The sequence below is a fragment of the Colletotrichum acutatum genome (genome assembly GCF_030867785.1).
Source record: "Colletotrichum acutatum strain CBS 112980 chromosome Unknown BDZ83scaffold_19, whole genome shotgun sequence".
NCBI classification, from domain to species: domain Eukaryota; kingdom Fungi; phylum Ascomycota; class Sordariomycetes; order Glomerellales; family Glomerellaceae; genus Colletotrichum; species Colletotrichum acutatum.
In genome coordinates, this window is record NW_026849013.1 from 249,673 (window position 1) to 265,763 (window position 16,091).

The 16,091-nt window shown below is 54.9% G+C and overlaps 2 protein-coding genes across 2 annotated transcripts; both read left to right on the forward strand.

The window, feature by feature from the left end:
• The first annotated feature begins 4,749 nt into the window (after positions 1-4,749).
• BDZ83DRAFT_150882 (uncharacterized protein) lies at positions 4,750-5,939 on the forward strand. Its single transcript, XM_060501327.1, has one exon. The coding sequence runs from the start codon at positions 4,913-4,915 to the stop codon at positions 5,567-5,569; it is 657 nt and encodes a 218-aa protein (XP_060368188.1). The 5' UTR covers positions 4,750-4,912; the 3' UTR covers positions 5,570-5,939.
• Positions 5,940-7,976: 2,037 nt separating this feature from the next.
• BDZ83DRAFT_150897 (glutamate synthase) lies at positions 7,977-14,525 on the forward strand. The gene is made up of 3 exons (XM_060501328.1): positions 7,977-8,084; positions 8,139-8,300; positions 8,363-14,525. Exons 2-3 carry the CDS (start codon positions 8,195-8,197, stop codon positions 14,479-14,481), a joined length of 6,225 nt encoding a protein of 2,074 aa, XP_060368189.1. The 5' UTR covers positions 7,977-8,084; positions 8,139-8,194; the 3' UTR covers positions 14,482-14,525.
• Positions 14,526-16,091: the final 1,566 nt, after the last annotated feature.

Consider the following 16,091-nt stretch of genomic DNA (forward strand, 5'->3'; position numbering starts at 1 on the left):
CTCTTCCCTCCGTCGGGACTTAGACCCAGTTCCCACCACAGAACTGCTGTACGGCCTGCCTCGCATAAATCTCAGACCAAACTCGTTGAATCTGCGGTCCTTGGTTGCTAGGTTTCATCCAGACTGCGTGGGCTCAGCCTTCAGGCGCCTACGTCTCCTCGTCTCCAAGGAGGGTTTACTGTTTTCGTTTGGTAAGAAAAAGCAGGGGTGGTGGATTTGTTTTCCGTCTTTTTGCATTCTCTGCGCTTCTGCGTCGACTCTCGTCTGCCATTGATTCGCATAGCGACGGGGAAATGAGGGACCAGCGCATTCGCCCCGCGCCGCTCTGATGTGTCTCGTCGGGAGAAGTCGGAACAGCGCTGACTTCGGAGTTGCTGGCATTGGCTGCGCAGGTGGAGGTTTCAAATGCCATATTTCCGCTTTGTGGGAATTCCTCGCGGCCATGGGCTGACTCGAGTGGACTCTCTCTGCTGCCCGTTTATTTTTTCGCTTCTGTCCTAGACCTACTACCGAGCAACTAAGCAAGACACCCCCTTGCAAGTTGGTATGGATTGGGTCTGAGGGCGTGGCCGCCTCCGATATAGGTCCCAGAACGCCAGCCAGGGGTTACATCCGCCCGGCCCTAGTTAGGGTGAACGGCCGAGCCGACTTCGGGGGGGCTTGGTTAGCGCTATGGGTAAATGGCAGATGCCATGTCGGACCCGTCACCCAGCTTCGCTTCGTCGTGACAAACTCCACAAGGACGTGTAATAATGGGTGCGTAGCAACCATTCCCAGAGCCAGACCAGACATTTATAATTCCTGTTGTTCAAGTTGCTGACCAGAAGCCCGCTAAACATGCTCCGAGTATGGGGCTTGATATGTCACTGACATGTGTAGCCGGACAATTGATTTGTGACTGGAATCACGGAGCTGTTCATTCGTCCCCCTGTTCAAGCCGACCGTACGGATCCAATATGAGACGACTTCCTATAATATTGAAGCGTCATTGCTGCTCAAATGCGGAGATGATGGAGGGTTGCTCCAGGAGGGCATAGGTGATCGTAACCGCTTCCAGGTCGTAGTTTCTGTCCATCCAGATCAAGGATGCAGACACGTGCTGGTCGACAGGCTAACCTGCGAAACCCTAAGTCAGTCCCGGAACGACCAGCTTTTCTCACAAACTTTAAACCCAGAGAAAAAAAATACCTATGGTATGTACTTGCGTACGTGTGTGAACAAGCATCTTTTTGTGCACATCGGTGACATTCGTGACGTAGTCCATGCATGCGTCGTTCCCAAGCGGTTCATCACCGAGTGCGGATGGTGGCTATAATGTGGCTGGCATGTTTGTGCCGCTTCTCAGCAGGCTACCTTGGACGTTGGAATCCCGTCGGAGATGCCCCCCTCATTCTCCTTTTCTCCCCCTCCCCTCCAGCTCTAGAAGCCAAGAAACCATGGACGTCTGTGCGTGGACACAGACAGGGTCGTGCTGAGCAAGGAACTGTGAGATCTCGAACGCCTCCGGTCGGCGGGGTCGCATTTGGCATGGATGTGCCGACTAGGGGGATACCTGGCTTGCTATAGCTCAAATGCAGATGCAGCAAGCGGCCATCATGGTTGGCTCAAGATAAGACGTTTGAAGATGAGGCTCTCGTTGTGATTGGCCGGCTTCTCCAATTTCAAGTTGTCGATTTTTTGACAGCAACCCATTTCGAGTTGGGCAACAACTGTTGATGCTGCAATGCAGTCAGACGCCCAACTCACCAGTTGATGATATGCCGGAGAAGAGGGTGACTAGTTGCCTTTTCGAGTGCCATTCTGTACATACAGCAACGGAGCGTTGTTCCCATCTCATCTCTCTGCTGTTGCGCCGCTCCTTGTCTGCATGTGCTCGGTGCAGCCCGCCATTGGTTAGCCTTCCCGTAAAGCCCGTATTGCTTGCAGTTGCGGCGTGCGTCGCGCCTGGAACATCGCTCTGGAGGAGCAGACCGCAGTCAAGCTGCGTCCTTCTTCTGAGCGGATTTTGTATTGGGGGGGGGGGGCTCATTTGTCAGTCGGTCCGTCCATCGGTTTCCGTGATCTATGCCGCCGCAGGCGCTTGAGGAGAAGACATAGGTCGCAGTCCAGATGCCCCTGGTCCTTCTTCGGCCGCTGCCGTCCAGCCGGCCGTGGGCACCACCAAGTTCCGTAGATCGGAGGGCTGATAGGCAAACAAGAGATATACCGACCACTCTCATTCGTGAAAGGGTTTCGGGAACAGCTCGGAATTCGCGCAACATCGAGTCCTTGACGCAACTTGGTTGATCTCAAGAATCGCCATCTTTTGGAACTGCCCCGGCTGATAGTGCAGCAATGACAGATAGCGCATGCAGGGCTGCGAGACATTGAAGCCAGCCCAGTTGACAGATGCTGGTTCTGCACGCTAGCAATGTATTAACAAGCAAGTCTCCCATCAGCATGTGCAAGCGCGCCTTTGAAATGGAACAGATGTTCAACACCATCCCCTCCCCCAACTTGCTCCCCCAATCACTTGCATCGATGCTGGATTGGCCCTTGTCCAAGAAGGGTCCGGGTCCAATTCCTTGGGGGCATCCTGCGGTTTATCAGGGGCCCCAAGATCCGAGGCGACTTCGGCCAAGGGCTTCTTTGAAATGCAAGTCGCTGATTGGTACAAGCTCAAAGCTTGCTCGTTGATGACATTAACCTTTCAACGACTCCGTTTCGAGAGGGCAAAAAACGACTGGGTACCCCCTGCTCGGCCCGCATGGAGTGTGTGGGGTGCATCTCTGCTGCTGGATTTGGCCGAGGCGCTGGGTTTTTGTGTCAAAATTCTCTTACACACAGTATTCCGCAAGCGACGCTTGAACGGAAAGGGAACCGCCAGAGAGGCCAAGAAAACCATAGAACGTTGCTGTCCGGGATGTGCGGAAGAAGTTTGACCGTCCACAGCCGTGTCTGGTAGGACGCAGCACTGCGTACAAGTCTCGGGTGTCTACCCGAGATGGTCCTTGTCGGCGACTTGAGCAGAGAAAACGCAGCGCTGAATGGCATTCGGAATGCATCCGAAGCAGAGTCGCAAGTGCGCACAGCGTTTGATCCGCAGGGCAAGGTAAGGCATGGCGGTCTATGTTTTTCTGATGAGTATTGGAGCCCAGCAGCGGGTAGAAAAAGCCATTGATTCACGGGATACGCAGCAGAAGGCTCCGCTCGCCTCCGGCATCATATACACGGGCCCGATCTTCTTCACGTTGCTCGATCCGAAATTGGGTCACCGCCATTGGCCAAGACTCTCAGGCGGAATATGGGATATGGCTCCCGAGGCGTGGTATCCCCTAGCGCTAAGTCCGGGCGGAACATCCGAACGGAATGAAATGAAGGGAAGCTGTGTTTGTCGGTCAAAGGACGAGTTTATGGAGTGCCAATTTGACCCAAACACTGTCAGCAGCGTCGACCTAGCAAGATGAGGAACGCTTTCTGTCGTCATCCATGTTCCCCCAGATGAGGCGACCGGGTTGTATGTTAGGTAACCTGGAGTCTTACCTCGAGATTTTGAACCCAATGTCGTTCGACCAACGATGAAGAGAAAAGAGAAGCCAGTACCTTTTATTGCGGATTTGGGGTGAAGCGTTGCGAGGCCGGTAGTACGGCGTGACGGAATACCCAACGGTCAGGGGAGGACCCCGCAGAGCAACGTTGGCACGTCCACCGTGGTGGGAGGGACCCAGTTAGGATAATGGAGGAGGAGGTGGTGGCGCATGGGGAAGTAGATTGGCGGCACGTCTTGCCTTTGGTGGTAGCATGAGACGAAGGTTTGAAGCAATACCTACTGTGGTAGAGAGACTGGCGAGGAAGCGCGAGGTGGTGAGTGGGTGGATCGATTGTTAGAATGGTGGGTGATGGGTGAGCCGACGGGGAGGAAAGTCGGCCGAGGTTGACGTGGCGGAAGATCATCAACATCCTGAAGATTGAAGTGTGAGTGAGGGCGCTCTGGGGAAGCGTGGGATGCCGGGAGTAGTTGCTAGGTAGCATTCAAAAGCCGAGACATTGGCCTGAGAAGGCTCAGATTGACACTACAAGCGTTTGTTCTTTCGATGAGCTGGCTGCCAATCTCTCAGAACGGCCATTCCCAAAGGCAAGTAGGTGGTATCGATAGTATCTTGCTTCTAGCCGATGTGCGGTGAAATCTGGCATGTGGTTTTTTGGAGGACTCAGTAATACTCAAGAGGGGAGGGGGGCTTTCCATTCCTTTTCCCGAGAGCATGGTCCCCCGTTAGAAGCAGCGTCGTTGGCAGCCGTGGTGGTCGATTGTCGGACTGGCCTGGAGTGCGGCGTGCCAGAGCCGTGGAGTGGCAGAATGGTGCGCTGGACCGGTCCACTTCCAGGCCATGCTCACCCGTGGACAGGCCACCTGGAAGGGGTTATTTCCAAGGTTTGTTGCATGGTAGCAGTCGAACAGTAGCGGGCTTCCCAGGTAATGTCGTGGGAGGCAACGAGGCTAGCAAGGTGGTGGTATGGTGGAAATGGTAGCATTAACTTGGATGACCAGGGGGCAGTGGAGAGGAGCGGCGAGCCCACTGAAGAGAGATGGATCATGGACCGAAAAACGGAGCACGAGAGAAGACGACGCATGGCCCATGGACCGGAGGCGGGGCGGAGAGTGGCACCCGCAAGCAAACCACGGGTCCCGTTCTGTTAGTGCGCTGTCGAAGAGTCAGAGATTTGGAGACTCTCGCCAGGCGCCGCCAATGGGAGACATACGTGTTGGATTGATCGATGCATTGATTGGACCGCGCTTCGCCCTGCTAAGGTATCCGTACGTTGTTCGGACCCCACCATGCTACGGAGTATGGTTTTGTCTTACACCTTCCAGTCTGCTTGATTTTCGAAGAAGCGTACCTGTCGAGAACAGAAAAAAGGCCACCCTGATGGGATGGGATGGGATGGGAGAGAAAGACCGACACGCCCGAGAGGAAGGCAGCAGCAGCAGCGCACAGACACAGCCGCGCCGTGCACGGAGCCTCTCTCACCGATACGTACCCCTCTTTTGGGCTCTTTCCTCCCGTTCCACTTGCTGCCGCTGCTCTTGCCGCCTTTTTTGCATGACTTCCCGTCTCTCCTTCTTGGTACCCAAGGTACGAGGTCGTGCCTTTCCTTCGCATTCTCATCCCATCTCAGTGCCTCTTGCAGCAACTTGCTACCTTCCCTTAGCTCTTGCATTTGGGGTCGGTACGTACCCCCATCTCATCCCACTTTGTATGCTGCAAACCCCCACTGCTGTTTTTCGGCCCATTCCCCTCTCAGTAAAAGTAGAAACGCGACAGGAAAACCGAAGAGAAGGAGGAAAAAAAAAAAAAAAAGAGGCAGAGCGCATATGCAACACCAGCACTTGAGCCTACTGCACCTCGCAAATTACCAGGGGAGGGGCCGTATGATTTTCTCCAGTAGACGGATATTCTTTAGCCTGCCTGTCTACTTGTACCTTGGCCAGTGGATCAATATTCTGTACAAGAGAGTCGCTGGTTGGCTAAACCTTCCTCTGGTCGGCTCGCCACAAGGTAAGAAAGTAACAGGGCAAGTGAGAACCTGAGCCAGCTCATCGGTCGTCTCTGGCAAGAAAGCACCAGTATCCCGAAGAGGGCCTTCCTGCCGTGTTATTGTCGTTCCGCGCCTCGTCCGCTCTTCGCTCTCGTGCTCCCCGAACCCATTGCCCCATTTTCCTACTAGGTATAGGATGTGCCAGTTCCATGTCTCCATACAGGGCCGTCTTGTTCATCCAAATTGTATTGGCTTCCTTTGCTCTTGCATTCAGGTCTCTTGTCGTTCGGGTGGCCGCCGGCGATCGCCTTCTTCCCATCCATCCTGTTAGTCCCTTCTCGATACCCCCCTTCCAACCACCCCTCCCCCAGCTTGGGCCCAGCGCCGACTCAGGACGTTTACTCCTCCTCCTTCTTCACCCGCTCCTCTCTCTCCCGTCTTCGCCCACACACTTGGGTCGATACACCAAACCTTTCATAAAAGGCTGCCAGTCTCCCGCCTCCCACCTTTTCTGTTTTCCTCTTTCTTCCGCCCTCCCACTCTTCACGCGCGGTGCTACGACGGTAGAAAAGAAACCCTCTCGATCCCACTGCGCAAACATCTCGACCATATTCGGTCCATTACAATACCCAAAGCCTGTCGGTAAGTTATATACGTGTGCTCACATAGGGACCGCCATCTCAAGACCCGAGACACGGTCATGCCATTCCCACTACCTTCCACCTGCCTTGCACACACAATGCCACCAACCGCCCAATTCATCCCAACAGCAAGGCACACAAAGACACGAGAATCGAAGCAGAGAGCTTGAGTACGTGAGAGCAAGCGGAGCGGAATAGACAGAGACACGAGTATCACAAGCGAGACACCGAGAAAGCAGCACTCCAGGAGACCAACCCATACGAAAACGGCAGTGCGAGTCTGAGCCATACTCATGACGAGAGAGCGGCGTTGTCAACAGCAATGGCTCTGAAAAGAGCAACAGAAACTGCAACGGCAATGGCATCTAGCAGCGCATCAATTCGCAGCGATTCTGGCATCTCCGTCCGCCGTCCCAACTCTCTTTCTCCTGGGACAGTCGCACATTCCTGCAGAACGCTACACATGCACCATTTTTCCCTTGGGCATGCGCCTACAACTGCAGACGACCCCACACACCCGTAGGCCCAGACGAGCGACCCCTGGTCGTAATCCCTGTGGATGTGATGTAAGGTCACCGCGGGAATGGAGCTTGCAGTCGCCTATCAACCCCCCAAGTCAAAACAACACACCAAAAAAAAAAAAAAAAAATCTCGGAGGGGTTGTCGGCCGGTGGCGGCCTAGCACGGGCGGGACTGGCGTGTGCAACCATGTGCTTGTTCCCCCATTTCTACGACAGATTGGGGCCGGCTACTGGCGTCACCATTCTTAGCCGCATGCTTTGGCAACAGCTTGCCTCTTATTGGCTATGACTACGGCCCACGCCGGCACCGCATTCTGCAATGCTGCGCTACTGTCACTGGCACTGGCAAAGAGCACACTGACACTGGCGCTGCAATCATCGTCAGCTGTGGTCGGCAAAAAAGAGAGACAGCACCAAACAGCTTTTGGCATCTGGCAGTGCTTGCATTTGCTTGACCCTCCATTGTCTGAGCTGCTTTGGGGTTGTATAGATATGGCTGGAGTCTTGCTTGCCAGCTTCTTGCTTGCTCTTGTCCTAGCCTGCCCCTCCATCTCCGGCTTCGATTGCTTGGTTTGAGCGTTGCTCGCCTCATCTTGCCTTGCTCCTGGAGCCACACTCTGCCGCCATTGCTTGTGGCATGTGCTGCTGCTTGCTGCCTGCTGCCTTTTGCGCATTGTTGCTCGGAATGCTTGTCCGCCCATCTTGGCTCTACGTCGTTGCGAACAGGGGTCGGGAATCAACACCACTGCCAGGCTTTCGCTCTCTCTGTCAGTTTACCTGATGCTCCCACCTCACTTCCGGACGACGTAGCAATCCGGTTCGGGAGTAGAGTTTGTCCTGCTCTGGAAATTTCCCCTCTGGTCCTCCGTGCGTCCCTCGCCAGCTCCGAGCTTAATTGAAGGATATCGCACCCCGCATCCAGTTTCCACCAACGAATTCTCCTCGCCACTCTTCTCCCATTCTTCAAACTCACTGTCAACCATTCGCCTCATCTCTCTTTATCTCTTGCGTGGCTCGAGACCACTCGGGTGCTCTGTGCAACCTTGCGTCTGGCCATTAGGCGTCCACTCCCCCTCATCTCACCACCATCAAATCAACATCATACTTGACCAATACATTTTCGTCCCTCAGCGTCACTAACTGAACCCGTTTTGGGGCGTGATAGATTCGTACCGGAGCCATTGCTCTTACCGATCGACTGCTGCCGACTGGAATAGTCCCTCCCCCGTCGACCTATACCAGCCCCTTCCACTGCAATCAGGCTCGAATCCTCGCCTAGCATGGGCCTGCACGAGGACTTCGACGACCGACAAATCCATATTGAATCTGAAAAAGAGCAATACACCCCCTATGAGTACCAGACGGACAACAATGGCTCCTGGGCGGGTGCTCTGCCGGTGAAGCAGTATGTTTCCTAGCTTACCGCTTTGAATATGTCCATACTGACAATCGAACGCAGAGGATTGTACGATCCGAGCTTGGAGAAAGACGCATGCGGTGTCGGCTTTGCTTGGTATGTCTAGAAGATCAGACAGAATTTTTCTCAACTCTACGCAAGCAACCACTGACACCCCTCGCAGCCACATCAAGGGCAAGCCTAGCCACAAGATTGTCAGCGATGGTAAGTTGAATGATCCCCTTGGCCTAATGTCCGCCCAGCAGCCAAGCTAACCAGTCCCACAGCGCGCAACCTGCTTTGCAACATGACCCACAGAGGTGCTGTGGGATCTGATGCACGAGACGGTGATGGCGCTGGCGTCATGACTTCGATCCCTCACAGATTCTTTGTCAAGAACTTTGAAAAGGAGGAAGGCATTAAGTTGCCGCCTCTGGGACAATATGCCACGGGAAACCTGTTCTTTAAGCCAGACGAGGAGACTTTGCAAGAGTCCAAGAGGCAGTTGGAAGACATTGCCGAATCGTTAGGCCTGCGTGTCTTGGGATGGCGAAGGCCTCCCGTTGACTCGACTCTGCTTGGTCCCGCTGCCAAGTCCCGTGAACCCATCATCATGCAACCTTTCGTCGTGTTGACCTCTGCCTACGGCCCGACCAACGCCCCCGAAAACACCGACCCCGAGCAATTTGATGACAGACTCTTCGAAAGACAGCTGTATGTCCTCAGAAAGCGCGCTACCCACACCATTGGTCTCCAAAACTGGTTCTATCTCTGCTCCCTTTCCAACAAGAACATTGTCTACAAGGGACAATTGTCTCCCGTTCAGGTCTACCAGTACTACTATGATCTCGTCAACGCTGACTACGAGGCTCACTTCGCCCTCGTCCACTCCCGTTTCTCGACCAACACCTTCCCCTCCTGGGACCGTGCTCAGCCTCTGAGATGGGCTGCCCACAACGGTGAAATCAACACTCTCCGCGGTAACAAGAATTGGATGAAGGCCCGAGAGGGTGTCATGCAGTCTGACATCTTCAAGGAGGAGCTCGAGGGTCTCTACCCCATTGTTGAGGACGGTGGTTCCGACTCTGCCGCTTTCGACAATGTCCTGGAGCTGCTCACCATCAACGGCGTCCTCTCTCTCCCCGAGGCTGTCATGCTCATGGTCCCCGAGGCCTGGCAAGGCAACACTCACATGGACCCCAAGAAGGCCGCTTTCTACGAGTGGGCTGCTTGCCAGATGGAGCCCTGGGATGGTCCCGCTCTCTTCACCTTCGCCGACGGACGCTACTGCGGTGCCAACCTCGACCGTAACGGTCTGCGTCCTTGCCGCTTCTACGTCATGGACGACGATCGCATCATTTGCGCTTCCGAGGTCGGCACTATCCCCGTCGAGCCCGAGAAGGTTATTCAGAAGGGTCGTCTCCAGCCCGGTCGCATGTTGCTCGTCGACACCCTCGCCGGCCGCATCATCGACGACAAGGAGCTGAAGGAGGCTGTCTCCAGCCGTCAGGACTTCCGCGCCTGGATCGACCAGGAGCTCATCACTCTGCCCAAGGTTCTCGAGACCGTTGGCAAGTCCATCGATGTTGCCGCCAAGCCCGACGCCTCCCGCCTGCAGGAGGATCCTCTTCTTCTGTCCTTCGGCTACACTCACGAGCAGGTGAGCTTGCTCCTGGCTCCCATGGCCTCTGACGAGAAGGAAGCCCTCGGATCCATGGGTAATGATGCTCCCTTGGCATGCTTGTCTCAAGCACCCCGTCTCCTGTACGAGTACTTCCGTCAGTTGTTCGCTCAGGTTACCAACCCTCCCATCGACCCTATTCGCGAGTCGATCGTCATGTCTCTGGAATGCTACGTCGGTCCTCAGGGCAACCTGTTGGAGATGGACAGCTCTCAGTGCGGCCGTCTCCTGCTTCCCAGCCCCATTCTCTCGATCCCCGAGTTCAACTCTATCAAGAACATGTCCACCATCCACCCCGAGTGGACTGTCAAGGTCATTGACTTGACCTTCCCCAAGAGCGAGGGCACCGCGGGTTACTTGCGCCACCTCGACTACATCTGCAACGAGACTACCGCTGCCATTGAGAACAAGGACCGCATCATTGTTCTGTCCGACCGCAACACCTCCAAGGACCGCGTCCCCGTCACTGCCCTCCTTGCGTCCGGTATGGTTCACCACCACCTGGTCAGCAACAAGTGGCGTTCTCTGGCTGCCATCGTCGTTGAGACTGCTGAGGCTCGTGAGGTCCACCACATGTGTGTTCTTCTCGGATACGGTGCCGATGCTATCAACCCCTACCTCTCCATGGAGTGCATCCTCAAGCTCAACCGCGAGAAGCTTATTAAGAAGAAGCTATCCGATGATGCCCTGATCCATAACTACAAGCACTCTTGCGATGGCGGTATCCTCAAGGTCATGTCCAAGATGGGTATCTCTACTCTTGCTTCCTACAAGGGTGCCCAGATTTTCGAGGCTCTTGGTCTCGACGAGAGCGTCATTGAGCGCTGCTTCAAGGGTACTGCTTCCCGTATCCAGGGTGCTACATTCGAGGCTATTGCTGAGGATGCTTTCCGTTTCCACGAGCGTGGTTTTCCCTCCCGTGCTACTGTCGGTGTCAGCGGTCTGCCCGAGTCCGGCGAGTACCACTGGCGTGACGGTGGTGAGGCTCACATGAACGACCCCACTTGCATTGCCAACATTCAGGATGCCGTCCGCACCAAGAACGACAAGTCCTACGAGGCGTACTCCCGCTCCCAGTACGAGCAGATCAAGGCCTGCACTCTCCGCGGTATGCTCGACTTCAAGTTCGAGGACTGCACTCCGGTCCCCATCGAGCAGGTCGAGCCCTGGACCGAGATTGTGCGCCGTTTCTGCACTGGTGCCATGTCTTACGGTTCCATCTCCATGGAGTCTCACTCCACTCTGGCCGTCGCCATGAACAGACTTGGTGGCAAGTCCAACACTGGTGAGGGTGGCGAGGATCCCGAGCGTTCTCAGCGTCTTCCTAACGGCGATACTATGCGATCTGCCATCAAGCAGGTTGCCTCTGGCCGTTTCGGTGTCACCTCTGCTTACCTCGCAGACTCCGACGAGCTCCAGATCAAGATGGCCCAGGGCGCAAAGCCTGGTGAAGGTGGTGAGCTTCCTGGTCACAAGGTGTCCAAGTCCATTGCTCGCACCCGTCACTCCACCCCTGGCGTCGGTCTCATCTCCCCTCCTCCTCACCACGACATTTACTCCATTGAGGACTTGAAGCAGTTGATTTACGACCTCAAGTGCTCCAGCCCCCGCTCTCGCGTCTCCGTCAAGCTAGTGTCCGAGGTTGGTGTCGGTATTGTCGCCTCCGGTGTCGCCAAGGCCAAGGCTGACCACATCCTGATCTCTGGTCACGATGGTGGTACTGGTGCCTCCCGCTGGACCGGTATCAAGTATGCCGGTCTTCCCTGGGAGCTTGGTCTCGCTGAGACTCACCAGACCTTGGTCCTGAACGATCTCCGTGGTCGTGTTGTTGTCCAGACTGACGGTCAACTCCGCACTGGTCGTGATGTCGCCATGGCCTGTTTGCTCGGTGCCGAGGAATGGGGTTTCGCTACCACTCCTTTGATCGCCATGGGCTGCGTCTTCATGCGCAAGTGCCACTTGAACTCTTGCCCTGTTGGTATCGCTACCCAGGACCCAGAGCTTCGCAAGAAGTTCACCGGTACTCCCGAGCACGTCATCAACTTCTTTTACTACGTCGCCAACGAGCTCCGTGCCATCATGGCCAAGCTTGGTTTCCGCACTATCAATGAGATGGTTGGTCACGTCGAGGTTCTCAAGGTCAATGATGAGCTGCGCACCAACAAGACCGCCAACATCGACCTCTCTCTCCTCCTGACCCCTGCTCACAAGCTCCGCCCCGGTGTTGCTACTTTCAACGTCCGCAAGCAGGATCACATGCTTTACGTCCGCTTGGACAACAAGCTCATCTCTGAGGCCGAGTTGACCCTGGACAAGGGACTCCCCTCGAGAATCGAGTGTGACATTGTCAATACTGATCGTGCCATGGGTACCTCGCTGTCTTACCACATCTCCAAGCGCTACGGTGAAGACGGTCTGCCTTTGGACACGGTCCACGTCAACATCAAGGGTTCCGCTGGTCAGTCCTTCGGTGCCTTCCTGGCCCCTGGTGTGACTCTCGAGCTCGAGGGTGATGCCAACGACTACGTCGGCAAGGGTCTGTCCGGTGGTCGCCTGATTGTTTACCCTCCCCGTTCCGCGGTCTTCAAGGCCGAAGAGAACATCATCGTTGGTAACGTCTGCTTGTACGGTGCTACCAAGGGTACCTGCTTCTTCCGCGGTGTTGCGGCTGAGAGATTCGCTGTCCGCAACTCCGGTGCTACCGCTGTTGTTGAGGGTGTTGGTGACCACGGTTGCGAGTACATGACTGGTGGCCGAGTCGTCATTCTCGGCAGCACTGGCCGCAACTTCGCTGCTGGTATGTCTGGTGGTATCGCCTACGTCCTCGACATCCACAAGGACTTCCTCTCTAAGCTCAACACCGAGATGGTTGAGGCCGAGGCTGTCGAGGAGCCCACTGAGATCGCGTACCTTCGCGGTCTCATTGAGGACCACCACCACTACACTGGCTCCGAGCTTGCTGCCCGCATCTTGGTGGACTTCAACCGTGCTCTTCCCCGCTTCGTCAAGGTCATGCCTGTCGACTACAAGCGCGTCCTCAAAGAAGAGGCGGCCAAGGCTGCCGAGGCCAAGCGCGCCGAGTACAACCTGCCCATCGTCTCCGGTGTCCACAACAAGAAGGAGGAGAAGGCTGCCAAGCTCCAGGATATCGAGGAGACCATTGGTGACAACGCTGCCGAGAAGAAGCGTGCCCTCGTCCTCGACAAGACCAAGGGTTTCATGAAGTACCAGCGCCGTGCTGAGAAGTACAGGAGCGCAAAGACCCGTACCAAGGATTGGGCCGAGCTTTCCTCCCGGCTTGACGAGGACGAGCTCAAGTACCAGTCTGCTCGTTGCATGGACTGCGGTGTTCCCTTCTGCCAGTCTGAGACGGGTTGCCCCATCTCCAACATCATTCCCAAGTGGAACGAATTGGTCTTCCAAAACCAGTGGCGCGACGCTCTCAACCGTCTTCTCATGACCAACAACTTCCCCGAGTTCACTGGCCGTGTCTGCCCCGCTCCTTGCGAGGGCGCCTGCGTCTTGGGCATCAACGAGGACCCCGTTGGTATCAAGTCGATCGAGTGTGCCATCATCGATCGTGGTTTCGAACAGGGCTGGATGATCCCCACTCCCCCTGAGGTCCGCACCGGCAAGAAGGTCGCCATCATCGGCTCCGGTCCTGCTGGTCTGGCTGCTGCTGACCAGCTCAACCGCGCTGGCCACACCGTCACTGTCTACGAGCGTGCTGACCGCCCCGGTGGTCTTCTCATGTACGGTATCCCCAACATGAAGCTCGACAAGCGTATTGTCAAGCGCCGTACCGACTTCATGGCCGCTGAGGGTATCAACTTCAAGTGCGGTGTTGCCGTTGGCGAGGACATCCAGCTCATGGACCTCAGAGCTGAGAACGATGCCGTCGTCATCGCAACCGGTGCCACCGTTGCCCGTGACCTTCCCATCAAGGGTCGCGAGCTCGAGGGTATTCACTACGCTATGGAGTTCTTGCACAAGAACACCAAGTCCCTGCTCGACTCTGAGCTCGAGGATGGATCCTACATCTCCGCCAAGGGCAAGGATGTTGTTGTCATTGGTGGTGGTGACACTGGTAACGACTGTATCGGTACCTCCGTCCGCCACGGCGCCAAGTCCGTCATCAACTTTGAGCTGCTTCCCCAGCCTCCCCCGGAGCGTGCCCGCGACAACCCATGGCCCCAGTGGCCCCGCATCTACCGTGTTGACTACGGTCACACCGAGGTCAAGCAGCACATGGGCAAGGACCCCCGTGAGTTCTGCATCATGTCCGAGGAGTTCGTCGATGATGGCTCCGGAAAGGTCAAGGGCATCAACACCATCCGCGTTGAGTGGACTCGCTCAGCGACTGGTGGTTGGGACATGAAGAAGATCGAGGGCTCCCAGCAGTTCTTCCCTGCCGACCTCGTCCTCCTGTCCATGGGTTTCCTTGGCCCCGAGGCCCGCATCCTCGGTGACGACATTGAGAAGGACGCCCGCAAGAACGTCAAGACCCCGCCTGGCAAGTACAGCACCAACATCCCCGGTGTCTTTGCCGCCGGTGACTGCCGCCGTGGCCAGTCCCTTATCGTCTGGGGTATCAACGAGGGCAGACAGGCCGCCCGCGAGATCGATCTCTTCCTCGAGCAGTGCACCAGCCTGCCCGTCACTGGTGGTATCGTCAAGCGCACCGCCGGCGAGATCTTTACCCAGATCAAGCCCGTTCAGGCCTAAACATTCTTCCACCCCATAAAAAGAAGAAACAAAGCATTACGAAACGAAAAGAAATAAGAGATGGTTTTCCTTACAATGACCGCGAGGTCTACAAGGGGGGGATCGGGTCAAAAACAAAAGGCGTGTGGGAGGGGAGACATTGGAATTCCTGGAAATACCCTACACTACAAAAAGGTGTCTTGTTTGATACCCTCAAAAACCCGTGTTTAATGAGCGACAAATATTGTGTTGGCTTGTCGGTTTTTTCTGTTTTGCCTCTTGTTATACTGCTGTCCTTTGGTCGTTTCGTTTGGTCAGTGGATGAGTGGCTTGTTGTTTGGTGCTTATACCATCTTGCTCTATGTAAATATGTGAAACAATAGTAAACTTGTTTATAACAACCTTTTGGACCGAGGTCTTTGTGGAGTGATTGTGATCGGATAGGACTTGCCTTGTGTATAAATAAGATGACTGTTGAGTCTACCTGTTCTGATACTGGATGTGCTTTACACATGTTCAGGGGAATCGTCTCCTTTATATTTGGGGTGACGGGTATAAGTGCCCAGGCAGGCATCCGAGATGTTCCTCTGAGGCAAGTCATTCCGAAAGCTCACGCATGCTAGGAAGCCCAAGAGCCCGACCAGACATGTCTGCATGATCCAAATAGTGCCAGCTTGCAAGTATAAGCAGAGTTGGTGACTACGAAACATGGTTACTCAAGAAAGCAGACCTCCTGTCCTGTGTGTCTAGTACCACGTTGCTATTGCGAAGCGATAAGCTCGTCTATCTATAGGCAATCGGACCGGTAAAGTCACGCCCTTGCTTCAGAGTACTGTATATACGTATGCTTTCACCTCAATTACTTGTCAACCCAGCAACACTGTACTGTCCATTCGGAGTGTTCAACATCATCGTCCTACCGTCATCTCCGTTCTCCATAATGAAGGCTTCATCATCAAGAAAGATCTCAAATGGCCAGGCGTTGGTAGAGCAGTAACAAGAATCCACATTCAGTTTACTATTTACCACCCGTCAACTCTGGGCGGTGTCCGCCACGTATTCTAGATGGTTATATTAATAGTTCTGGAACATAACGAGAGGGAGGGAGTGAGGTATGTGTTGCCTTGTGGATGACAGGGCGACGGTGTAGCTGGTCAAACCGGCGGTCGGAGAAAAGGTGTCAGCAAAGCCAGGCTTCATGACGTTCAGCGATTAGAAGTTGACTTCTAGTGGCCCCTCGGCCTACCACGGCTGGCCTGAAAGTCCAAGATGGTTGGGGTATAACTTGTAATATATAGTAGCGCATGCCGCTTTCCATCTGCATTCTATTTCTACAGATATCAATGACTGGTCTTTTGTCTAGTTTTGATGATAGAAGGTGAGCCCCTACAGTTATCCTTCCAGGATCGTCTGAAGCACGCACTGGCTCCTAGGTTGTTGGGATCTTGTGACTCACTCGAAGTCAGAAACCCCGCAGGTGGGTGAGTCTTTGGGTTATAGAAGTCCCTCGAGATTTGGCGAATGTCTAATGTTCCGAATATGAGTGAGATTGTGGTCCCTATCTTTACTTTGTGTGGAAACTACGTTGTATTTTGAGCATGTAAGTCTGTATCTAGAGACGGCTAATAGGC